The sequence below is a fragment of the Gopherus flavomarginatus genome, chromosome 4, assembly GCF_025201925.1.
Source record: "Gopherus flavomarginatus isolate rGopFla2 chromosome 4, rGopFla2.mat.asm, whole genome shotgun sequence".
NCBI lineage: Eukaryota > Metazoa > Chordata > Testudines > Testudinidae > Gopherus > Gopherus flavomarginatus.
In genome coordinates, this window is record NC_066620.1 from 134,142,791 (window position 1) to 134,168,659 (window position 25,869).

The following is a 25,869-nucleotide window of genomic DNA, read 5'->3' on the forward strand; positions in this document are numbered from 1 at the left end:
AATAGTCTTTAAATAATAAGTAGTGGTTTGCTGAAAGACAGAACCCTGGCAATATCTCATACTGGATTAGAAGTGTAATATTTACAAATTAATCCCTGATATAATTCTGTATACTTTAACAGAGTTACACCAAGGATAAAGTTGGCTCACCATGTTATGATTTTTTTCCTTTTTTAAATTCTGATTTTATTTTTTCCCCTAGTATTAGCCTTTGCTGTTGCAAGAGCTGCTAGCACGGAGGGGAAAAAAGGAGTGTTGATTTAAGAAACTAGATTTCCCAGAATAAAAAAAATGCGATTAAGATCTAAACAAAGGCTAAAGATGGCTTACGCTTAGCTCTGATGAGGTCCACTACCTCATTACCCACAACTGAAAACTTCTGATGCATTTTGTTTCAAGAGAATCCAAAAGTCTTTGCTGTAAAGCAGACTGGGGGGTGCAGAGTCCATTCACTCTTTCTGTATCACAACCATTATGTAAGAAGTATAAAACACTGCCTTTATGCTGCCAAACCACAATGACTCTTCTTACATCAAAGCATTTTCACCACTAGGGTTTTTTCTTCCAAATTTATTCAAGCCAAGGGCAGGCAGACAACAATTCATACACACTAATTACACCTAATTATCTATTCCTTTTTTTCCCCAAGAACTTCGGCCAGTGTTATTTGCTATCTGGGTTTCTCACAACCTCCCCTTGCCCTGTCCATCCAGCTCAACAGTGAAGTCTTTGAAGAAAACAGTTGTGGCTTTTTACAATTTTCACAATATAAGGTTCAATTCAAATTAAATTATTCTATTATTAGTTTTGACATGTTTATGTGTTAAATATGAAGGTCTCTTGGTTAATTTGACAAATTTCTCACATCTCTTCATGGTTAGAATCACTGGTAACACCCTCTCTTGTAGGAGCTTCTCCTCAAGCTTTCTTTTCATGATCTAAATGAAATGTTTATTGGATTAAAGTTCTTCTCTGCAGACCTCCACGGTGGCCTGTGACAAAGAGCTTAAAAGCTTTATTAATTGGCTCGGGCTTTTTTTGGGGAGAGGGAGGACCTTATTTCACATTACATCACAAGCAAAGAAAACTGCCACGTGTAATTAAACTAATTTATCCTGTTACATCAAGAACTAACTATAACATATCTGTAATATACTTTGATTTGCCCATTTTAATCAAAGAATTCATTCGCTGAAACAGAACTGAGGAAAGCCATTATGATTTAAGGGGAAAAAAGAAAAACAACACAAGACTCAGCTACAGTAGCAATTATATTTACTCTTGGGTGATAAAACCTAGGAGTCTGTATTTGAACAAACTGCCAGGGGAGGGTAGAATGTCAGATATGACTTGAAAAAAGGCTTGTAATATTATGTAGTTAATAGTATCTACAACACAGTGAATAGATCACAAGATTATAATCCCTAAAAAGTCTTTGAAGTACATAAATACAATTAATCAGTCCTTGCCTGTAAATATTTATCTCTCTCTCTCGTTACATATATATATATATCTATATATATATATATATCTATATCTATATATATCTCACATCTCTCTCACAAGCACACATAGGCTTATTGAAAGTATTTAGAACAAAACTGTAAACCTCTAATCAGGCACACAGTAATCTTGATGCAATGTGTTTTACTTGTTAAACTGTTCTTTGAAAACTAATCTGTGTCAAACAAAAACTGTCCTCAAACAATGCTGATATTAAGCACTGTAATTCATAACTGCATTGTAGATGATGAAGTTATTTTTATCCATTTCATTACTAGATATCTCACAAAAATAAAATAAGCACCTCCACAGCTTGCAAAAAAAGGGCCTTCTATTTAAGCGTTTGCTTGGTTACATAATAAGAAGGGAAACAAAAGGCCTAACATCTTCAGTAATGAAGAAGTCAATTGATAAACCAAGCCATCACAATATCAAAGGATTAATCCCACCAATTCTGACTCAGGTGACAGTTCAGCAGAGGTCAGAGTGGCTGACACTGACCTCAAAAGCAGGTTTTAACTATTCAATATACTGAAAGCTCCTGGGCTATCACAGCATTAGAATGGAACAAACTGACAAATCAATTTAATCAGCTAAATGACTTTTTTTAAAAACAAATTGGCAGATCAGCTAATCAACAAATGTGTGTGTTCCTATCACAGGTGGTTGGACAAAGCACAGCACACAATAAAAGAAATGTTATATCTAGCAATTCCTTTATATGAAATTTAAAGCCTACAAATCTCTCTAAGAGTTCTAAATTGGTCAACTTTTAAACACCTACATTTCTCTGATCCAAAACGAAAAAAAATACAGTAAGCTGATAAATATTTTAAAATTGCTCTGAAGATGGTTTTGTAAGAACAGATGTACATTTTAATAAGAAAACCGTATAGAATAACTGAAGCAACTTAAGTTGTTATCACTATATCACCACCAACCAATGATGCAAAAAGTAATACTGAACAGTACTGCTCCAGTCATTGTGAAAGCAGGTTATTGTGGTTAGCATTGAATTATTCAAAAATAATTTTTTTAAAAGTGAAATATTGATTTATTTTGACCCCAAACAAGGAAATGAAAAAAAATGATTTAATTGAAAGAAAATTTATAGTGGTTTAATATCTTATAAATCCCACCAATTATGGATTTCTGGTTTATATTTTGTTTATTTCAGTTTAAAAGATATGCTCAGCCAAAGTTCAAGATATTATTTTAAAATTGTACCTGTTAATGATATACCAATGCTTCAGAATTGCTTATTTTTAGTATTAATGGTGGCTTTATTGTGTGTAATAACAAACTTGATAGAGAAAATATTTTAGCTATATGATGAATTGCACTATGTGATTGTAATTTACATAGCATTTTATAAGAAATCTTTGGATGTTTGAGAATCACTATTTATTGATAGTATTTTTGCACATCAAAGTACGGTTCGTAGAACACCAATGGTCTGAGGAACCCTTCCTGCTGGTCCAAAGAATTCAATGTTGAACCAAACAGTGGGGGATTAGGTTGTTGGAAAGGGCAATAGTCTTTTACTAAGTGGCCTGCAGAATGAAAAAAGTTGGTGAACTACTGCCAAACCATGTATTAAAGAATCACTTCACCCCTCCTGCTAATAAAACAAGAACTCACTTTAGATCTTATGTCATCAAGTTTTTAAAGTACTGGTTACAACTCTACATGCAAATTATCTCTGTAAAAATGTCTGGAAATTTTTCAGAATAAATCATTGGGTACTTAGGCTCCTGAACAATTTGTGGAGTACTTGCATTCTCAAAACATTTGGCAAACTGAAGCTGAGCACTTGTTTGTGAGAACCAAGTAAGCTGTGCTGTTGAGAAATTTTTGTGAATGCGAAAAAACTTTGTCCCATACCTGCTTACTTTGAAAGGCCCCAAAACTAACAGCACCTCAGAAAAGTATGTATGCAATTATGGAATTAAGGGATTTTCACCAAAATATTTCATATCTGTGGTATATTATATTTAAAAAATAGTATGGACTGAAGAAGCAACCTGATTGATGGAAGATTACAAATCTATATGAATATTTAGCAACAGTTTTTTCTCTGAAATCCATACACCTACAAGAGGGGCAGGATTATGGAGGAGGCAATGCTGGGCAAAAATGTCCCCTCCCCAACTTCATATTTGTTTCGTTTTAGGACTGTGTAAAAATCTGTCATGAAAATAGATACTTCAATTTAAGCAATGCTGACATATTTCTAATGCTTTCATTTCTAACCACCACAGGCCAGACACATAATTCAGACAAGGAATTCTGTCCCAACAGATGATGCTCCCCACTCATTCCTTGTTTACATCACATTTTAAAGTAAGACTCTTGTTTCTTGTTGCTGAGGTTTTCTGAAGCCATCTTTTGGTTTGCTCAGAGAATTTGGCTTTACATTAAACTCTAAAAGCATCAAGATTTGGTTTCAACCTGATGTCCAGTGGTAGAAAACCAAGCCCTTTTATAATGAATACTCTACCCTGCAGAGTTTCAGCCACGGCACCCTTGGACAACACAGCTACAGCTGATAGTTGCCATTCACTCTGCATTCTCTGAAATAGCTAAGTCTTAACCTACTGACAGCTTTAAAGAATTGAACCCGGACTTCAGAATGGATCTAGAATTGGATAGGGAGCCAAGTGTACTCCGTGAAGAACTGCCAGTGTGATCTCATTGGTGAATCCCACTTGGGAAGCAGGCTCCCATAAATTGAACTAACTGGAATCTATATATAGTCTTTGCAAACAAGCCCAGATATTATTTATTATTTTTATTGCAATAGCTCCCGAAGACCCTAAGCGGGATTAGGGCCCTATTGTGCTAAGTGTTGTACAAACAAATGGAAGATGCAATCCATGCCCTGATGAGTTTACAATATAAAAAGGCAAGATAGACTAGCATATAAACAAAATGCCAAAGGTATCAATCTTGTGAATTACTTTAAAAATATGTTTTCCCCTGACCCACATCTGCCTCCCGTGTCCCCTGACTTAGGGGCCCAACCAATCTGCATCACTAATGTTGAACTGATATTCCTTCTTGCTCACCCCACAAAAACTGATTCAGGAATGAAAAAACATAGGTCTTGCAATAATACAACTTGGAGACAATGAAAGAAAGGATGAATGTGGGTTAAGTCTGTATCTGAAAATAAAGGGTAATTTGCTGATGAGCAAAAGATGGGGAAAGAGGTTTCTGGCCACTACTACTATCAGTGTGTCTAGGAGCAGCAGTGTCTAATACATTACAACTCCTAAATTGTGCACCACATTGACAACACGGTGGCAGATACTCTCAAAGGGTGAGAAGCTAGTTCCTTCCAATTATTCAAAATGCCTCCCCTGTCCCACCAGTCACAGGTCCCTCTTGAACATATTGAGGTTTAAAGCAGGCAGTTTGAAATTGACACTGTTTGGAAAGAAGCAGCTCTTTTCAGAAATACGCCATGGTACTTGTCCTTCCACTAAAGAGCACTCCCTAAAACCTGGTATAGGAAATTAAAGCCTCTTCTGCTGAGTCACTCTGGATTCGGGTGCTAAAACCTACATTATGATTCAGGGTAATTACTGCTGAGTTATGGCGGCAGGCGTGTCCAATTAGCTCCAAGCAGGATATATGAGACTGGGAGACAATCTATGTGTGTAAAGGGAATTGAGAACAGAAGAGACCCCAGAGAGAAATCCTAGATGCAGTTAGGGCAGATGATTTATGTTTTATTGTTTTTTAATTGTCCATAAAGCCACACCCTAGGGAGGGGCTGAGGATGAACTAACTCATGGTCTGTGGACTCAGTTGAAGATGGCGTCAGGATGAAGACCATTCATAAGCAACCAATTTAATATTTTCTCCTCAAGTTAGATTGTCATGGAAAATTTCAGGGAAGACCTTCAGTTTAATTTGTGCGTGTGTATGTTTTTTAAAAGCTCAAATAGCAGAATTGTGAACATGAACAAGAAAGGGTAGTTATAATGAGACAAGGTAGGTGAATGCAATGATATAGTTCACATACAAGCGTCATGCTTTTGGGAGGAATAAATTATGGTAAATGCCTATGGCAGCCCAAAAATTAGTTTATGTCCACACCTTCTGAACTGTATTCCACCACTTAAGACAATTTTTGTGTCTTATTTTTAAATTTATTCAATTTAAAAAAATGACTGCCATGCTCCCACAAGTGCCATATTAAAAATATGAGTTTTGAAGGTCATTATTTTATATACATTGTCACCATTGTTCAGTGTTTGTTATTGAGGACAGAATCGTGTTGCCTGCCTCCTATGATTTGCTTTGAAAGTTTTAAGGGGGATCCAAATTATTTACAAGTACAGTTATTACTAAAGTAATGTTAAAGATGGATTTAATTACAGAAGTATTTAAAAACAAAGTAACATAAAACAGACAAAGAACACAGAATATAGAAAACACAAAGATTACCCCAATAACTAAGCTCATGAGCAAGAAGGTATCTCTTAATATTCCATATGTAAAGTCCTGCCTAAAATCTTGAAATACCTTTAACAGTCAAGGCAGCAATCTGGTTTAAAAGCATGTAGTCATTACTTTTTTTGCTAGCAAAAAGAAAAGATAAATCTCAAATAAGTATGCAAGATAAAGTTTCCATAAACCCAGCAGTTACAGCAATATATATATATATATACACACACACATACTCTCAGTAAGGAATGAAGAAGGCCAAGAAGAAAAGACTGATTAATGGCAAGATAAAGGGAAGGTTCCAGTGATGCAAGCTGAACACAGTGTTGCAGTTCAGGAAATAATTAATTAAGTTACAACTACTCCTAAGAATTAGGGCCCTGCACGTTCTAGGAGCAAAGAATTTGCTGCAGAATATGCCCTTGGCTGCAGAATTGTGTTTGAGAACCTCAGGCCTGGTTCACACTTAAAAATTAGATTGACCTAGTTCTATTGCTCAGAGCTGTAAAAAATTTCACATCCTGAGCACTGTAGTTAGGTTAACCTAACCCCCAGTATAGGTGTCGCTAGTTCAACAGAAGAATTCTTCCGTCGACCTAGCTACCACCTCTCAGAGAGCTGGATTAACTACACTGATGGAAAACCCCTTCTGTAGATGTAAGAAGCCTCTGCACCGGTGGTTCTCAAACCAGGGCTGCCACTTGTTCCGGGAAAGCCCCTGGTGGGCTGGGCCGGTTTGTTTACCTGTCGTGTCCGCAGGTTCAGCCGATTGCGGCGCCCACTGGCCACGGTTCACTGCTCCAGGCCAATGGGGGCTGCAGGAAGCAGTGCGTGCTGAGGGACGTGCTGGCCACCCTTCCTGCAGCCCCCATTGGCCTGGAGCGGTGAACTGCGGCCAGTGGGAGCCGCGATCGGCCAAACCTGCGAATGTGGCAGGTAAACAAACTGGCCTGGCCCGCCAGAGGCTTTCCCAGAACAAGTGGAGGCCCTAGTTTGAGACAACTGCTCTACACTATGGTGCTACAGTGGCATAAGTTGCAGCACTGTAGCTATGCTGCTGCAGCAGCTGCAGTGTAGATGTGGCCTATACTTTTAATTTTTATTTAAATTTATAACTTTTATGGTTATGAAGAAAACCTTTCAACATTGCTTTCCTAACAGCATGAAACAGTAATTCAGAGACATGTGAACTGCCACATTCATCTCAATGAGATGTTAATTTTGAAGCCTGATAAGTTTAAATGTCAACACTGAATGGGATTTTCAAAGGGGCCTAAAGCAATTATGGTTCCTATTACCATTAAACTTCAACAGGAATTGAGTGTCTAACTCCCTTAGGCCTCATTGAAAAATCCCAGGCACTGTTAACTATTTCACTGCTGATCACTTTAGCAGAAATATCCAATTAATATATTTATCCCACAATCCCAAACTGTTTCTCACTGATCTGTAGATACCAAAAGCTCCAACTTTCCTTCCCTTAACTTCTGCAATACAATTACCTCTTGTGAATTAAAAAATCTGTGCCATACCAAAACCTGAAAGTGTCGATACTGCATACCTTCATTTTATTTATTATCAAAACAAACCAACCCCAGTGGTTACTCAACTGACTGCATTATTCATATTTACCCCAATGAAAACCTCCATTTTGAATTTAAATGAAGCTGTTGCAGAATTTCCAATTTGTCACACCAGAGTATGCAGACGTTAGGGAACTTCCTACAGAATTTAAATTCCCCTTGCCATGTAGTACTGGAGTCTTGGCTATATCCCCGCTCAGAAAGCCATTTACATAGAAGAAAATGTATTTACACATAAGATGGACTTGAATTTTGAAAAAGTGAGGGACAGTCAAATTCCAGAGAAACAATTCTTTTTCTGAGTGAGAAACAATGAGACCCAGCTATTAAAGTGGTGGTGTAGCAGAATGGTTCCCAAACTGTGCTGTATGGAACAATTGCTGGTTGCCTGCAGAAAGCTGAATGATCACATGGTGCTAATTCTTATAGTGCTTGTATAGGTGTCCATGGACATCACAGTAAAAGAAAGCTTGGCAATAAGGCGTTGAATCCAGCCATACACTAGCCACAAGCAAAATAAAAATGTCCACAAGCAGGGAGGAAAGAATGAAGCAGATTGGTAGTAGGTTGCTCTTCTCCCCTGATCAGCTGGATTAAGTGACAAGGAAAGCATATGAGGTGGGGGGAGAGGGGAGGAAAGGGTGAGACAAGCCAAGAAAGAAGCGTGTGTATGGGAGCAGAAATGAGAGATTAAATAAAAAGCAAAAGTAGACAATGTGATAACTTCAAAACATTAGTTATTGTATAATTGAAAATATAGGAGTAACTATTCCTTTACTTAGTGTAGTTTTTCAGTTGCAAAGCCTACATTGATGGAGTGATTACATTTTAAGATAACATCTTTAAAGAAAATGCCACTGGCTTGGGAAAAGTATGCTAGCATGATAAATCTAAAAAGTCAAAAAATATTGCAGCAACATTTGTATAATAATTACAGAAATATTACAGTCTCAACTTGCACATACACAGCTATAATAAAATTCTGTCCGAACAAATATTTCCTACTGTGTTACTTATAGAAGTTAACATTTTGCCCTGTTACATGTTCAGCTTTTCCATTAAATACAGATATTAATGTTATAGATGAAAAGTTGTTCCCCCCTCTATTACAATTTGCTTCAATCCTATAATAATTAAACATTTTTTCTGAAAGTAAGATTGAAGCAATCCTGTACAAAACCTTGATCATCAATAGGACAGGCGAAGAAAGAAAGCATTCAACAAGTGACTTTCCTTACCTTCAGCACAGTGATGAATGGTACAAAGTTAGCTCTCTGAAGCCCATTTTTATAGAGGTCTGAAAGAGAAAACTGGTACTAGTTTTGCTACTTAGCTTTGCCCCTTAATAATAATGCCAGCTTGTCTTTTAATCTGGCAAATGAAGCTCTATGCTGTTAGAGGGATAAAGGAATGAAAGGGAATTGAAATTGATTTCTATTCTTTTGCTGCATGAAATTCATTACATTCTTAATGGGGGGGGAGGCAGAACAGCTCAAGAAAATCTCAAAAGGGATTCAGTGAAATTAGATTTAAATCTCTAATGAGAACTAAGTTATTTTAGCAGAAGAGATACAAAACCTTTGTATTAAAATAAGCTCATAAAAGAATTGGAAATGTTATGTATCAATCAGTGCAAATATAAGACCAAAATAAGCATAGGCTTAATCCTATGGATTTTTTTTTTTTTTGTAAAAAGATTTGAACTACGAAGAAATAATGTCAATTGCCAGAGTTGGTAATGTCTTTATTTGGTTGATTAAGGTTACTCCCTTGGTTTTCTAATAATTCCCATCACATATACCATTTTTTTCAAGGCAGGAAAATACAATTTGATTTGTAGGCAAACAATAAAATATTACAAATAAATACATAACTTTTAAAAAAGTTTAATTTATTAAAATATTTTATAATTAAATGCATATTTGACATTTATGAAAGAAAATATACCTTAATAAATATAACTGGTAAAACAGAATTTTATATCTATAGTTAAAAGTTCTCTTTTCTGGAAACTATGTTAACTGTAGGGACAGGATAAATAGTTCCATTACAGCTTCATCATCATATCATAGTTATGATGTGCTACTTCACTTCATTAATACAAGTCTCCATCTGACTGCAAGGTCGTAACACTTTATTACAGGGCAGGTCAACAGAAGAATGTAGACACTGTTACAACTGCCCACCTAAATTCCCTGGCTTCTGACACAGAAAATATCAGATTATTATTATATAAGGATTAGATTTTTATCATTAAATGTTGGTATATGTTGATTTCACCGTACGCACAGGCAAACCAACAAAAAATTAAATCTATAAACATTTAAATGTATAGATCGGCAAAGTAAGAAAAATGCTGCTTGAGAAAGTATTAGGGTTTTATTTAAGGATATTTACATTGTATATTTTTACATGCAACGTTGACAATTTGTGTTTTAATGGTCATAAAGCCTTAACATGTATGCATTACCACTGTCATGAAATAATTACTGTCTGATCCCCCTCCCCATTGTCAAACTATCCCATAATTTCCTGCAACTGTGAAAATTTAATTTAATAAAATTTGAAAAAATGCTTAAACATAAACACCAATATTATCAGTTGAAATGATTAAAAAAACAAACAACACAAAAATTGAATTCTGCCATGCCTATATAAAACATTTCAAGTGCAGTAATGCCTGAAAGCCATAATTAGGCTGGGTCTCATTGTACTAGGTGCAGTATGAACACAATGGTGGATGGAGGATGCACTATGCGTGACAAATCAAAAGAGTACTGACGAAGTGATTCACAGGAACCATAATAGTAAGATGATCCTTGTAGGAAATCTGAATACTAGTGAATTAGATTCTGAAACCTAATTACTAACAAAGTTGTACACAGTCATGTGCCACTTTTCACACAGTTCTCTAACATTTATGGCAAAACACAATTTTTTAAATAAGCAATACATTTAAATGAATGCAAGTTTACAGGTAGAAACAGTGATCATTAAAAATTATTTTTTTGCCTGGAAATATTTTAAAAACATGCTGTAATACAAATAATGAAGTTATTTAAATTAACTCATCTATGAATTAAGAACAGCTGCAGAGGCCTTATTTTTATTGCATCATGTTTCCTTTTGGAGAGCACAAGGAAAATGTGGTAAGTGGATTTTGGCAGAGGAGTGAAGCTGGGATTCCAGAAATCACACCTTGACATTTCACTCATGTTCCAGTGGGAAAGCAGTAAATGTAACATTACTAAGTGTGGCACTAGTGTCTTGGCCAGTGTTTTCTCTAACCAGACTGCTATCTTGCCTCTTTGTATCCAGAAAGAGAGGGGAAAAAATCCTTAAGTCAATCCTGAGTTTGGATACTAGGGTTGCCAACTTTCTAACTGCAGAAAACCGAACATCCTTGCCCTGCCCCTTCCCTGAGGCCCTGCCCCTTCCTCCTCCCCTCCACCCCGTTGCTCGCTCTCCCCAACTCTTGCTCATTTTCACAGGGCTGGGGCAGGGAGTTGGGATGTGGGAGAGGGTGAGAGCTCCAGCTGGGGATGCGAGCTCTGGGGTGGGGCTGGGGATGAGGGGTTTAGGATGCAGGAGGGAGCTCTGGGCTTGGGGATGGGGCTGAGGGGTTCAGCATGTAGGAGGGGGCTCCAGGCTGGGGGAGAGGGTTGGTGTGTGGGAAGGGGTGAGCGCTCTGGGTGGGGATCTGGGGTTGGGCCAGGGATGAGAGGTTCGGAGTGTGGGTGGGAGCTCTGGGCTGGGACATGGGTTCAGAGTGTGGGAGGGGTTGAGGGCTCCGGCTGAGGGTGCAGGTTGTGGGGTGGGGCCAGGGATGAGGTGTTTGGAGTGCGTGAGAGGGCTCCGGGCTGGGGCTGAGGGGTTCAGTGTGTGGGAGGGGGCTCAAGGCAGAGGTGCAGGAGCAGTTTCAGGGTGCAGGCTCCAGGTAGGCATGACCTCAGGCAGCAATGACCTCAGGCAGCCCTGGTATTTGGTATCCCAGGGCTCCTAGACAATGGGAGCTACAAAGCCAGCACTTGGGGTGGCACTTGTTGGTGGGGATAGCACATGGAGCCCCCCTGACTGCCCCTCCACCTAGAAGCTGGAGGGACATGCCAGCTGCTTCCCGGAAGCTGCGCAGAGCTGGGCATGGAGCCTTCCACTTTGACCAACCGGACGGCCTGGTCAGGTGTGCTGACAGCAGCGGCCAGGCTCCTTTTCGACTGGGTGTTCTGGTTGAAAACCAGACACCTGGCACCCCTTTTGGATACCTTAATAAGAACAAATGTAGTGTATTAACCCAATGCCCTTTACTGGGGCATTGGGTTAATACACTACATTTGTTCTTATTAAGGTATCCAAAAGGGGTGCCAGGTGAGAGAATTTCATTTCAGACACTCATCTTTAGATGCTGGAATACATTCGGTGTGCACAGACAGAGGAGGGTGGGGTGGCTGCCCTAACCCATGGCACCATAATGCTATGAATGTTCCTCCTGATATCCCCTTTGGGCCAGCCCTATGCAGCTCCTGCACTGGGGCAGAGGTGCCATGTGGTGGGGACACAGAATCACATGCCCCCTCTCCCCCTCCGATTTCTCAGGAAGCCTCTCGCCAGGCTGCCCAGCAGCACAGGGGGGGTGAGGAAGCTGCTGGGTGGCTGACCGAGCTTCCCCCACACACACACGACATGGAGCTGCTTCTCCTTCCCTGCTGCTGGAATCCCAGTGCTTCTTACTGCCTCTTTGCAGACTGCCCACTGAGGTGAGTCGGGGGCATCTTTGAGATTGGGAAGAGGAGCTGCAGCGGCACTCAATGTGCCTCTCAAGGAGAAGGTGATTTGGGGGTGTCATATTTACCCCTCCAACAAAAAGTGATTGGTAAGTCTCCAAATTCTTGTTAATTGCCCCAAGCACCATCCCACCCTGGCACCATCCATCCTAATGGCACATAGGGGACTGCGCATTCCAACAGTGTTGCCACTTTTGTTGGTCTTGTTTTGAACAATTGCTAACTTGATTGAGGATAACTCAGGCAGAGAGGGATGCTTGCAAGCTCTGCAAGGGGCTGGGCAGTCAGAGGGACAGAGAGCAGGAGGAGGAAGAGGTAGTTGCCAGTGTATGTTGTCTACATACATATCAAGTTTCAAGGGACGGAGGCAGAAGCGATATGTGGGGTGGTCACATGATCCCACAGAACCTTTCAACTGTGCCCCCCACTATCCAGAGTTACATGTTGCCTCTGGCTAGGTGAATTCTCCCTCGGGCTATTGCAGTCCCTTTATGGTCCCTATACACCACGGGAGCAACATACGCTATTGGGGCGAGCACCAGAATCTAGCCAATTGTTCACAGACTAACATTTTGAAGTAAACAGGTAGGCCCAAGCCCAAACTCATGATCTACAAGCAGAACTTCGGGGTGTTTGAAGCTATCCTTTTTAGAGATGGCTTCCAACCACACTATGCACCCATCCAATTTGCCTTTTTCTCTTTCACTTAGCTGTGTTAATTATATCTTGACTTAATTACAATTGCTCAAAGAAGGATAAAAGTACAACAATAACTGAAGGTTGAAAGACATAACATTTCCTCCTCTCTATGACTATTAAAATAGAGAAAAAAATCTGTATTTTAAAGCTTAAGTGATTCTCTTCTAAAAAAGAAAATTAGTGCAACTTGAAAGCCTTTCGCTCTTGGATGAAACTTCATATAAATAAAAAAAACCCAAATATTATGCTAATTAATACCATTGCATTAATTGTCTCTTAGAAGTGTTATCTGGCTACCAAAAAATTATAAGATTAATTTATTGACCCTCTTTGGCTAAAGCCTTGTATAGTTAAGAGCTCCATGAAATGTTCATATCAAGCCTTCCTTTTATTTATTAAATATTATTGTGAAGAATTTTTTAAAAAGAGGTCTCTAAACCAATATATTGCAAGTTCTTGTGTGTGATGTCAAAGCAGTCGGGGACAGAGGTTCTTGGTGGATCACATCGAGCTAGCACAAGTGTAGCCACGGTAGTGGCACCGGAGGCGTGGCTGAGCCGTATCAAGTATTTACACATCAGTTTCAGGCAGGTTTGTATTTGGCACAGCTCAGCCATGCTTCCGCTGCGGGTGGCTACTCATGCTACCGCAGCTTCCTTATTTATACATGTGCTAGCACAATGAGAGCTAGTGTGAGTATGTGTTCACAAGAAGGGGAAATCACACCCTAAGCTCATAGCGTAGACATAGGGCTTGTCTATATCACTGATTAAATCAATGTAACTTATGTCACTTACTCAGGGGTGTGGAAAAGTCACCTCTGTGAGTGACGTAAGTTACACTGACTTAAAGTGGTGTCTACACCACACTATGTCAGCGGGAGATGCTCTCCCATCGATGTAGCTGCAGCGGCACTGATGTAGCACAGTAGGGAAGACAAGCCCATAACCTAAGAATGGGGAGAGAAGAAACAGTTACTCATTCCCTCTCCCTTCTGCTGGCCAGGCTCTGCCTGTGTCCCTGAGCCCACCCAATCCTGAGGCAGTTTATCAGCTTTTCTCTCCATTGTAGAGATAGGAAGGGTTAGAAACATCACTTAAAGAAGCTGTAGAAGTGGAGAAAAAAATTATTTGGGGTGGGGAGAGAAGAGAGGGTAGGACCCAGGATGGACCCTTTCTTCCATATATAAGAGAAAACTAGGAGGGGTCTGCATGGCAGGGAAAGAATACCACAGATCTTTAAAACTAGAGATTTTATCACCACTAAATTTGAATAAATGTAAAGTGGCTTTAATAAGAAATGTGTTAATTTCGCTGTACTTGTATCATACTGGTAGCATGTTTGTTTTTACCTTCAGGTGGCCTATTGGATGTTGCCACGACGACAATCCCGTTTTGGAACAGATTTTCAAAAAGCTGTTTCAGAATCATGGCATCAGCAATGTCAGTGACCTGTGAGAGACAACACAATTGTTTTTCTTGCTTTCAACTTCTGCCATAATAGATCTGCAAATGGTTTCATAGTCAGAAAAAAACTGGCTTGTTAGTAAAATCCTGTAGAAAGATTCTAATTATTGCTTGTGGGGGCGGGGGAAATAAAGGAGATAATAAATAAGCAGGGAACGCATGGCAATCTTTTAAAACTTGCCTGCTCTTTCTTACAGAGTCCCATCATTTCTTTACCAATTGCTAAATGATTCCACTTTAACTTCTATTATAAAACTACAGGTGGGAGACACAGAAAACAGACCTACACATTTAAAAGAGGCCTAATTAATTAGAACCAACATGAAAAACAGAAGATAAAGAAAATACACACCAGCTGTTTTACATTTCTATTACCTTTCTAGTAAAGGTTGGTAGAGGTGACTTTAAATGGTCATGGGACTTCAGAAATAAGGACAAGTAGCCAACTATACATAATCAGCTGCTGTAGAAAATAGAATGATATGACATAGATACTATTGTGTGATTGTTGTACAAAACAATTCAACAGATGGCCCATCACAAAAATAAGCAATTTCATTGTTCTTTTTAAGTGCCTTCTATTACTGTCCATGAATAATCAAAAGGCACTGCAGTCACTTCCAGCATAGTCAGCCTCTTCTAACCTTCAGACAAAACATTCACTTAAAAAAACATGAAAAAAATTGGGCGCTACAATTAATACTGAAAAAAATTAACAACAAGCAGCAAAGTGAAAATTCTTAGACAAACTATTTACTAAGGCCAGTTTTACCTAACTGTATGGTATCTAGAAACTGATACTATGGACTTGCAGTATATGTAATGTTATGTGTCAGAATGGAGAAAAATGTAATAAACTTTTCTGAACAGAAGAAAAATTAGATATGACAGTATACTATAGGGGTTACAGAATCTCACAGGCTAATGAAAAAAATCAGTGTACCCAATAACTAAACCATCTTAACTACTGTTATCTATGTTTCCCTCACACTTTCCCTCCTATTGTTCATTACATCAACTTGTTACGCTTTGTCTTAATTTAGGCCCTGATCCCACAAAGGGGTTTCTGCCTATCTGGATTGTAGGTCTGGAGCTGCAGGCTCCAATCCTGCAATAGATAACACGCGGGTGGCCTGCTATACTCACATAAAACCATGCTTTTCACAGGCCAAACAGTCCAGCTATGTGTTATCAATTAAAGGATTGGAGCCTTAGGCCTAGGATATGTCTACACTAAAAATGCTCCTGTTGGCACAAGTAATCTACTTCCCTGAGAAGCGGTAGCTAGAGACATGTCCTCGCATAAAATGCAGAGCTGTACTGCCGTGGTGGTGCTGGTGTAGCGCTTCAGTGAAGACACTACCTACATTGACAGGAGGGTTTCTTCTGCTGGCATAGATAATCCACCTCCCTGAGAGGCGATAGCTAGGTCAACAGGAGAATTCTCCCATTGACTTAGTGCTATCTATACCAGGGCTTAAGCCAGTATAGCCACATCTCTCAGAGGTGTTGATTTTTAAATTCCTAGTGCAGACCAGGCCTTAGTCTACATTAGAAAATGTTTGCCAGTATAGCCTCCTAGTGTAGATGTACCTTATACCGGCAAGAGTGCTTTTGCTGATATAGCTCATGCAGTTCCCCAAACAAAAGCACTTCTTTACCAATATAACTGTGCCTACAATAGGGTTTTTGCTGGTATAAAACATCATACAAAAAAACCCCACACCCTTAACCAACATTACTATACTGGCAAAAGTTTTATGTGTATATCTGGCTTTAAACTTTTGGGGGTTTGAGGGTTAAGTAGTTGAAGCCACTGTGGACTCCACCTAATCCACCAATTTGTGGTGAACCAAGGCAAAAAGGGGGAAAGGAGGAAAGATTCAGGCTTTGTCTACACTAGCACTTTTGTCACCAAAACTTTTGTTGGTCAGGGGTGTGAAAAAACACCACACCATGACCAACATAAGTTTCACTGACAAAAGTGCCGGTGTGGACCGGGCTATGTCAGTAGGAGATGCTCTCACGCTGACATAGCTACTGCCATTCGCTGGGGGTAGTTTAACTATACTGGCAAGAGAGCGCTCTCCTGCCAGCATAGAACAGCTACACAGGAGACCTTACAGCGGCGCAGCTGCAGCGGTACAGCTGTGCCACTGTAAGGTCCATAGTGTAGACATAGCCTTAGACTCTGCTCCTGACAGCTAGTTTGGAGACAATGAGGGAAAGCTTTAATAGAAGCAGTTTCCTCCTTCCCTGTGATCCATCCTTCAGCAACCATTCACCTAGTTCTTGTGGGAGGACTAATATTTAGCGGTTTTTTATTACATTTTCTTTTCTTTCTCAACAATATGTTCAGTAACACACTCCATGGAGTGCATGTATCATCCAGCAACCCTCTGGTGTGTTCAGGACAGTTATTATACTTCTATCAAGGTATGCATGTATTGGCTGAGGAACACACAACCTGTTGAGTGTAGCTGCTTACATGCCAGCTCCTGATGTTTTCCTGAAGGCTCTTCTGAATTATTAAAAAGTCAGAAACTTCCAAAGTTGTCTTCAAAACTCAAGACATGTAAAGGAAAGTGGTGCTTACATTATTTAATCTGAAAGTTAAGATCACTGTTAAATTTAGTTTCTGCACACTCAAACAGAAGCTTCTTTTCAACTGCTTGAAAGCCAGTGTTATTTCTGATAAGAAATCAGAACATAATTTCAAATCTAAAAAGAATTTGGACTTTTTTTATTGTGTCAGAAAAAAATCTCAGGAATTGGATTTTTAAAATGATGATATACATTATTTTACTACAAACTTCATATTTTTTTTAATTACACACATGAGGCAAAATATACTTTTCTAGGAGCAGAGTACAGAATGGAGGATTGAAAAGAATTATAACATTTATGTACACTCCAGTGCAAATGTTTACAATGAAGTAAAAGAAAGCAATGAATAAAGCCTGTTACTTGAGTTATTATTTGATGTTATAGAATTTTAGTGTTTTTGCCTTACCAGAATAAATTAACTTTTGAAAGCTATATAATTAATAAAGCAAGAGTCATTTTGTGTACTGAGGTGCCAATTTATTTTCTTTTGATCTTGTACAGCTTTGGAAGGGAAAGATAATTTTACAGTGTAAGCAAGCAGAAGACAATAACTGAAGCATTCTCATAGCTCAGGTTTTTTTCTGTACCCAGCATTCATTACAACCAGGAACAAAAGAGAAGGCTACAAATTACCAATAAGGGGAGTCTGCTAATGGAGAGAATGGAGAAATTTCATTAGCATTTAAGAGAAAAGATTTTTATGACCTAGTGCTGCTTTCCATTATGACTCACTTAAGTAAAAAAAGAAAAAAAAATCGAATAGTTAATTTACATGTGTAAGTGCTTGAGACTCAGTCATCCACTGATTGGTACTGCTCCATATAATGAATGACAAATATAAGCATGTATTATCAGTAATTAGTATTAGCACAAAAATAAGAGCCTACTTTTTTATTAGAGGCTTTTAATAGCTTTGCTGGCTTATAAAAACTGTTTAAACTGTAGTTCTTTTTCAAACCCAAGTGATACTGAATAGTATTTAAATATTATCTCTGCATGATCATTCTGCTTACCAAAAAGTAGGGATTCTATTTTCATTACCATTGCTACCTACCACAGGTATTACAAAATTAGAAGCCTAATTACTTTTATATAGAGTTATTTCAGCACTCAACAAAATAAAATAAAATCCAGATTTTATAAACCACCCATTAGGATATTGAAAAGCACCAAAATTGTAATTACAAATGGCATGAATCTCAGGTTTTTATATTTAGGGCCATCTATTAAAGGAATATACTATTTATGTGGATGCAAAAAAGATGGGTTGTTTTATTTATCATAAGCACTAATGACAAAAGATTGGGAAGAAAGAATACTATTTATTAATCCGTGAACAAGCAGATTATATTAAGACTGATCAAGCTTTCAGAAATATCTAGTTCATAAGGCATGCTCAGAGGCTTAACATTGGCATTTGTATAGTGGCACCCATACAGTACTTGCAACATGATACCTATTACATCTCTACTTTAAGATATCTGAATTCTTTCAGTAAGAACTTTAAGAAATAAAAAGTAGACTAAGTCAGTAGATTCTGAAATACTTTTCTAAGTCACCTAATCAATACGTTATTTTAATTGTGTATTTGTCTGTGGCTGTTTCTCACCCCCACTCCTACAGGCTCTAATATGATTTACTCCAGGGTGACTATGACGTGGCTTCAGCCAGGTGTTAAATGGAACTCAGCAACTTCAGCAACACTGTTGTCTTTAACAACTCTGCATTTGGTGGTCTTTGAAAAGTAAGCATCTTCATTGTTTTCTGCTGTCAGTGTCACAGAATCTCATCTCCTCTATACTACAAAGAACAACAGCTTCATCTTTTCTCCTATATGTAAAAGGTATCTAAAGGAAACCTTCAATATTTCAAGTAAATCTCAACAACTTCTCTGGTACGTCTGTCCATTTTCACAATGCATGATCATGGTTCTACAGTAGGAGTAACGACTTGCTTCCATTGTCATTGTCTGTTCTCAAGTAAAAGGATTTTCAGCTGTCATTGTGGACAGCAATTTTGTCTGCATGTCACAGTTAATATTTGTTCTGCCTCTTTTGTTTTTCTTCCAGTTGTATTTGTAAATCTAGTGTTTGCTTAAATTTGAGTAAATCAAGTCTTGTGTGAAGACTGCCAATTAGAATCTCTGCTGGGGAAACCAACTAGGGAAATGAAGGATAATGTGTGTCTTTCTTTAAGAGTTTGTTCCCCCCATCTGAACAGCTCTCCTAGACATCACATCACTTTGTGACTATTTAGGCAGGAAGACGACATATTCAGAATGAGAGGTCATAGCAAATTTCTGAAAATCGGGACTCACTCTCAGTAATTCAAGCCTATACAGTAGCACATGGCTCACACATTATATGACTTGCTGCAAATGATCAGCAATCTACTGTTTGTTTGATCATTTTGAAATCTCTGAATTCAGGAGTAGTACCAAATTAATAAATACATTTCTAAAATTGACATAAGTATTCAATGTCCTGGGAATACTAAATGTGTTGTATTTCCCTCCCATCCGCACCTTGGAGATAGAAAAAGGAAAAAGACGGTTACTCACCTTTGTAACTGTTGTTCTACGAGATGTGTTGCTCACATCCATTCCAGTTAGGTGTGCGCGCCGCGCGTGCACGTTCGTCGGAAACTTTTTTACCCTAGCAACTCCAGTGGGCCGGCAGGTCGCCCCCTGGAGTGGCGCCGCCATGGCGCTCGATATATACCCTTGCCGGCCCACCCGCTCCTCAGTTCCTTCTTGCCGGCTACTCCGACAGTGGGGAAGGAGGGCGGGTGTGGAATGGATGTGAGCAACACATCTCGAAGAACAACAGTTACAAAGGTGAGTAACCGTCTTTTCTTCTTCGAGTGATTGCTCACATCCATTCCAGTTAGGTGAATCCCAAGCCATACCTAGGCGGTGGGGTCGGAGTGAGAAGTAGCGGCATGGAGCACTGCAGATCCGAAGGCCGCGTCCTCTCTGGACTGCTGGACCAGGGCGTAGTGGGAAGCAAAGGTGTGGACCGATGACCAGGTCGCTGCCCAACAGATTTCCTGGATGGGCACACGGGCGAGGAAAGCCAGCGACGACGCCTGCGCCCTGGTAGAATGCGCAGTCACACGGCCCGTAGGAACGTGGGCCAGCTCATAGCAGGTCCTGATACAGGACGTTACCCATGAGGATAACCTCTGCGAGGAGATGGGAAGCCCCTTCATGCGGTCCGCTACTGCCACGAAAAGCTGGGGGGATTTGCGGAACGGCTTGGTCCTCTCCACATAGAACGCGAGAGCCCTACGGACATCAAGCGAGTGGAGCTGTTGCTCCCTGCCTGAAGAGTGAGGTTTCGGGAAAAAAACTGGGAGGAATATATCTTGGTTGATGTGGAAGGCTGAGACCACCTTGGGGAGAAAGGCAGGGTGTGGCCTCAGCTGCACCTTATCTTTATGGAAGACTGTATACGGGGGGTCTACCACTAGAGCCCGGAGTTCCGACACCCGTCTAGCTGAGGTGATAGCTACTAGAAAGGCAGTCTTCCAAGAGAGAGAGAGTAGGGAGCAAGTAGCTAACGGCTCAAAGGGAGGCCCCATGAGCCGAGACAACACCAGGTTAAGATCCCAGGTTGGAGCAGGGAGTCGGACGTTAGGGTACAAACGTTCCAGCCCCTTCAGGAATCTAGTCACCGTCGGGTGAGAAAAAACGGAGCGGCCATCCCCACCCGGGTGAAAGGTGGAGATAGCTGCCAGGTGGACCCGCAAAGATGATATCGCCAGGCCCTGTTGTTTGAGGGACCAAATATAGTCTAAAATATTGGCCACCGAAACTTCCGTAGGGCGGAAACCTTTCTCCACGCACCAACAGGAGAAACGCTTCCACTTGGCCGAGTATGTCGCTCTAGTGGAAGGCTTCCTGCTGCCCAAGAGTACCTCCCGTACCGGGGTGGAGCAGCGCAGTTCAGAACTGGTCAGCCACGCAGGAACCACGCCGCTAGGTGCAGCGACTGCAGGTCCGGGTGACAGAGAGTCCCGTGTTCCTGGGTGATCAGGTCCGGGTGAAGGGGCAGGGGAACTGGGTCGGCTATGGCCAGGTCCAGCAACATGGGGTACCAATGTTGCCTGGGCCACGCCGGGGCTACCATGATCACGCGAGCCCTGTCCCTGCGCACCTTCAGAAGGACCCTGTGGACCAGTGGGAACGGGGGAAACGCGTAGTACAAGTGGGTCATCCACGGGATAAGGAAGGCATCTGCTATAGACCCGGGCTCCCTGCCCTGAAAGGAGCAGAACGCCTGGCATTTCCTGTTCCCCTCGGACGCGAAGAGGTCCACACGGGGATAACCCCACCTCTGGAAGATTGAGAGGGCGACGTCTGGGCGAAGGGACCACTCGTGTGAGAGGAAGGATCTGCTCAGGCGGTCCGCCAGCGTGTTCCGTATTCCGGGGAGGAAGGAAGCCGTGAGGTGAATGGAGTGGGCTACACAAAAGTCCCAGAGTCGCATCGCCTCGTGACATAGGGGAGAGGATCTGGTGCCGCCCTGCTTGTTGATATAGTACATGGTCGTCGTGTTGTCGGTAAACACCGCGACACAACGACCCCGAAGCTGGTGACAGAACGTTTGACAAGCAAGGCGGACCGCTCTCAACTCCCGCATGTTGATGTGTAGCTTCACCTCCTGCGGGGACCACAGGCCCTGTGTTCTCAGGGATCCCAGGTGGGCCCCCCAGCCGAGATCTGAGGCATCCGTCGTTAGGGACACCGAAGGCTGGGGTGGGTGGAAAGGGAGCCCCGCACACACTACGGACTGGTCTAGCCACCAGCCGAGAGAATCTAACATCCCCTGGGGGATTGTGATCAGCATGTCTAGTGGTTGCCTTGCCGGCCGGTAATGTGCGATAAGCCACAACTGGAGGGGCCTCATGCGGAGCCGAGCGTAACCGGTCACAAATGTGCATGCTGCCATGTGACCTAACAGGGTTAGACATGTCCGTATTGATGTTAAGGGGGCTGCCCGCAATCGCTGAACGATCGCCGACAACGCCTGGAACCTCGGTAACGGCAGAAGAGCCCTGGCCACGGTGGAGTCCAGGACGGCCCCGATGAACTCCACCCTCTGCGTGGGGAGCAGGGTGGACTTGTCTATATTGATCATGAGGCCCAAGGTAGCAAACAGGCCGGTGATCCTGCGGACGTGGCTGCAAACCTGTAGTTCTGACGTGCCCCGAATTAACCAATTGTCTAGGTAAGGGAACACGTGGATACGACTGCGCCGAAGATGTGCCACAACGACGGCCATGCATTTTGTGAATACCCTCGGGGCCGTAGAAAGGCCAAATGGGAGGACTGCAAATTGGTAGTGAAGGCGGCCCACCACGAATTGAAGGAAACGTCTGTGGTGTGGCCAAATGGCAATGTGAAAATAAGCGTCCTGCATGTCGAGGGCGGCGTACCAGTCTCCCGGATCCAGGGATGGGATAATGGTCCCCAGGGATACCATGCGGAACTTCAACTTCACTAGGTATTTGTTGAGCTCTCGCAGGTCGAGGATAGGCCTGAGGCCTCCCTTGGCCTTGGGGATCAGAAAGTAGCGGGAATAAAACCCCTTGCCTTTCTCGTTTTCCGGAACAGCCTCTATAGCTCCTTTGTTGAGGAGCGCCTGTACCTCCTGTCGAAGGAATTGCTCGTGAGAAGGGTCCCTGAAGAGGGACGAGGAACGGGGGCGGGAAGGAGGAAGTGATATAAACTGCAGGCGGTATCCCGTCTGCACCGTGCGTAAGACCCAGCGGTCCGATGTTATTTGGGTCCACGCTGGGAGGAAAAACGAAAGGCGGTTGGAAAACGGGGGGGAAGGATCCGTGGGGAAAACTGTTACTACGCCCTCGGGCGCACCTTCAAAATGAAGGCTTGGGCCCAGGCGGGGGCTTAGAGGAGCTTTGATTCTGCCCCCCCTGGTTCCCCGAATGTCTACGCCTTCCATTCCTGCCACGGCGCCTATTGAGGTCCTGCCGTTGGCGGAACTGGGGGTATGGCCTGCGCTGCTGTTGCTGCTGTGGCCGGAAGGGTCTGCGCTGCGTTCCCGGCATGTGCATCCCGAGGGAGCGCATAATGACCCGATTATCTTTGAGACTTTTGAGTCTGGGGTCTGTCTTTTCTGAAAACAGGTCCTGGCCTTTGAACGGGAGGTCCTGGATGGTGTATTGGAGCTCCGGTGGAAGGCCAGAGACCTGAAGCCAGGAGATACGGCGCATCGTTACCCCCGAGGCGAGGGTGCGGGCAGCCGAGTCTGCAGCGTCCAAAGAAGCCTGCAACGAGGTTCGTGCAACCTTCTTGCCCTCGTCCAGAATGGCCGCAAACTCTTGGCGGGCCTCCTCTGGCAGCAGCTCTTTGAATTTGTCCGCTGCCACCCACGAGTTAAAGGCATATCTGCTGAGCAGGGCTTGCTGGTTTGAAACCCTGAGCTGAAGGGCCCCAGCTGAATAGACCTTGCGGCCGAGGAGGTCCATACGCCTGGCCTCCTTGGATTTGGGGGCTGGAGCTTCCTGTCCGTGGCGCTCCCTCTCGTTCACCGACTGCACCACCAGGGAACACGGTGTCGGGTGGACGTGGAGGTACTCGTAGCCCTTGGAGGGGGCCATGTACTTCCTCTCGAAGCCCCTCGCCGTAGGGGGGATGGAGGCCGGTGACTGCCAGATTGTATTGGCGTTGGCCTGGATCGTCCGAATGAAGGGTAGGGCGACCCTGGTGGGAGCATCAGATGAGAGGATGGTGACGATGGGGTCCTCGATCTCAGAGACCTCCTCGGCTTGCAAGCTCAGTGTTATAACCTTAGTCCCAGATTTGGACCTTAGCGTCCAAAATATGGGGGTTAGCATGAAAACCTCCAAGCTTAGTTACTAGCTTGGACCTGGTACCTGCTGCCACCACCCAAAAAATTAGAGTGTTTTGGGGCACTCTGGTCCCTCTGAAAAACCTTCCCTGGGGACCCCAAGACCCAAATCCCTTGAGTCTCACAACAAAGGGAAATAATCCTTTTTCCCTTCCCCCCTCCAGGTGCTCCGGGAGAGATACACAGACACAAGCTCTGTGAAACTACACAGAGTGACTTCCCCTCTCTGTTCCCAGTCCTGGAAACCAAAAGTACTTTCCTATTCCCCCAGAGGGAATGCAAAATCAGGCTAGCAATCCAAACACACATCTCCCCTTGATTTCTTCCTCCCACCAATTCCCTGGTGAGTACAGACTCAATTTCACTGAAGTAAAGAAAAACTTCAACAGGTCTTAAAAGAAAGCTTTATATAAAAAGAAAGAAAAATACATACAAATGTTCTCTCTGTATTAAGATGATACAACACAGGGTCAATTGCTTAAAAGAATATTGAATAAACAGCCTTATTCAAAAAGAATACAAATCAAAGCACTTCAGCACTTATATTTATGCAAATACCAAAGAAAAGAAACCATAGAACTTACTATCTGATCTCTTTGTCCTTACACTTAGAAACAGAAGACTAGAAAGTAGAAAGTACTTCTCCAAAGCTCAGAGAAAGCAGGCAGACAGACAAAGACTCAGAGACTAAATTCCCTCCACCCAGAGTTGAAAAAATCCGGTTTTCTGATTGGTCCTCTGGTCAGGTGCTTCAGGTGAAAGAGACATTAACCCTTAGCTATCTGTTTATGACACGCCCCCCAAACCCTTAGCTATCTGTTTATGACACGCCCCCCAAATTGCAGACAGTGGGGAAGCTCACTGGCTGCGATTTCCTTCTAGAACATTAAAATAAACAGATTAATACAACACATACACCTTTACATATACTCCTAAGTATATAACTAACAGACTTCTACATTTTAAGAACACTTTTTAACTACTGAATTCTGGGAAACTCTCACGGGAGAGTGCATCAGCTACTTTGTTAGAAGCTCCTGTGATGTGTTGAATTTCAAAATCAAAATCTTGGAGAGCTAAACTCCAACGAAGAAGTTTCTTGTTGTTCCCCTTGGCAGTATGAAGCCACTTTAGTGCAGCATGGTCAGTTTGTAGTTGGAACCGCCGTCCCCAAACATATGGGTGTAGCTTTTCCAGGGCGTACACAATGGCATAGCATTCCTTTTCACTGACTGACCAGTGACTTTCCCTCTCAGACAGTTTCTTGCTGAGAAACACGACAGGATGGAAGTTGTGATCTGTTGCTTCCTGCATGAGCACCGCTCCTATACCACGCTCAGATGCATCTGTGGTTACTAGGAATGGCTTGTCAAAATCCGGGGCCCTGAGCACAGGGTCAGACATGAGCATCGCCTTAAGCTGGGTAAAGGCCTTTTGACACTCATTAGTCCACTGAACGGCATTTGGCTGGGTCTTTTTGGTCAGGTCGGTCAATGGGGCAGCGATTTGGCTGTAGTGTGGTACAAATCGCCTGTAGTATCCGGCCAAGCCTAAGAAGGATTGGACCTGCTTCTTGGACCGTGGGACAGGCCACTTTTGGATAGCATCCACCTTGGCCTGTAGGGGGTTTATGGTTCCTCGACCCACCTGGTGCCCCAGGTAAGTTACTCTGTTTTGGCCTATTTGACACTTTTTGGCCTTAACAGTTAGTCCTGCCTGCCTGATGCGCTCAAAGACCTTTTCCAGGTGTAGTAGGTGTTCGGGCCAGGAGTCTGAAAAAATGGCCACATCATCGAGGTAGGCAACTGCAAATTCTCCCAGTCCAGCTAGTAGACCATCTACCAGCCTCTGGAAGGTGGCGGGTGCATTTCGAAGGCCGAAAGGAAGGACATTGAATTCA

At 42.3% G+C, this 25,869-nt stretch overlaps 1 protein-coding gene across 3 annotated transcripts in view; it reads right to left on the reverse strand.

Moving 5' to 3' along the window:
• Nucleotides 1–25,869, reverse strand: part of AFG1L (AFG1 like ATPase) — a 150,078-nt gene that overhangs the window by 60,259 nt on the left and 63,950 nt on the right. For 2 of the 3 annotated variants that reach the window (XM_050951406.1, XM_050951405.1), the window contains exons 6-7: nt 14,373–14,472; nt 8,780–8,838 (exon numbers count right to left, since the gene is read on the reverse strand). The exons of the other annotated variant lie outside the window; for it this stretch is intronic. In XM_050951406.1, coding sequence (XP_050807363.1) covers nt 8,780–8,838; nt 14,373–14,472 — 159 coding nt within the window. The remainder of the gene's footprint in view (nt 1–8,779; nt 8,839–14,372; nt 14,473–25,869) is intronic. 3 annotated transcript variants of the gene reach the window in all.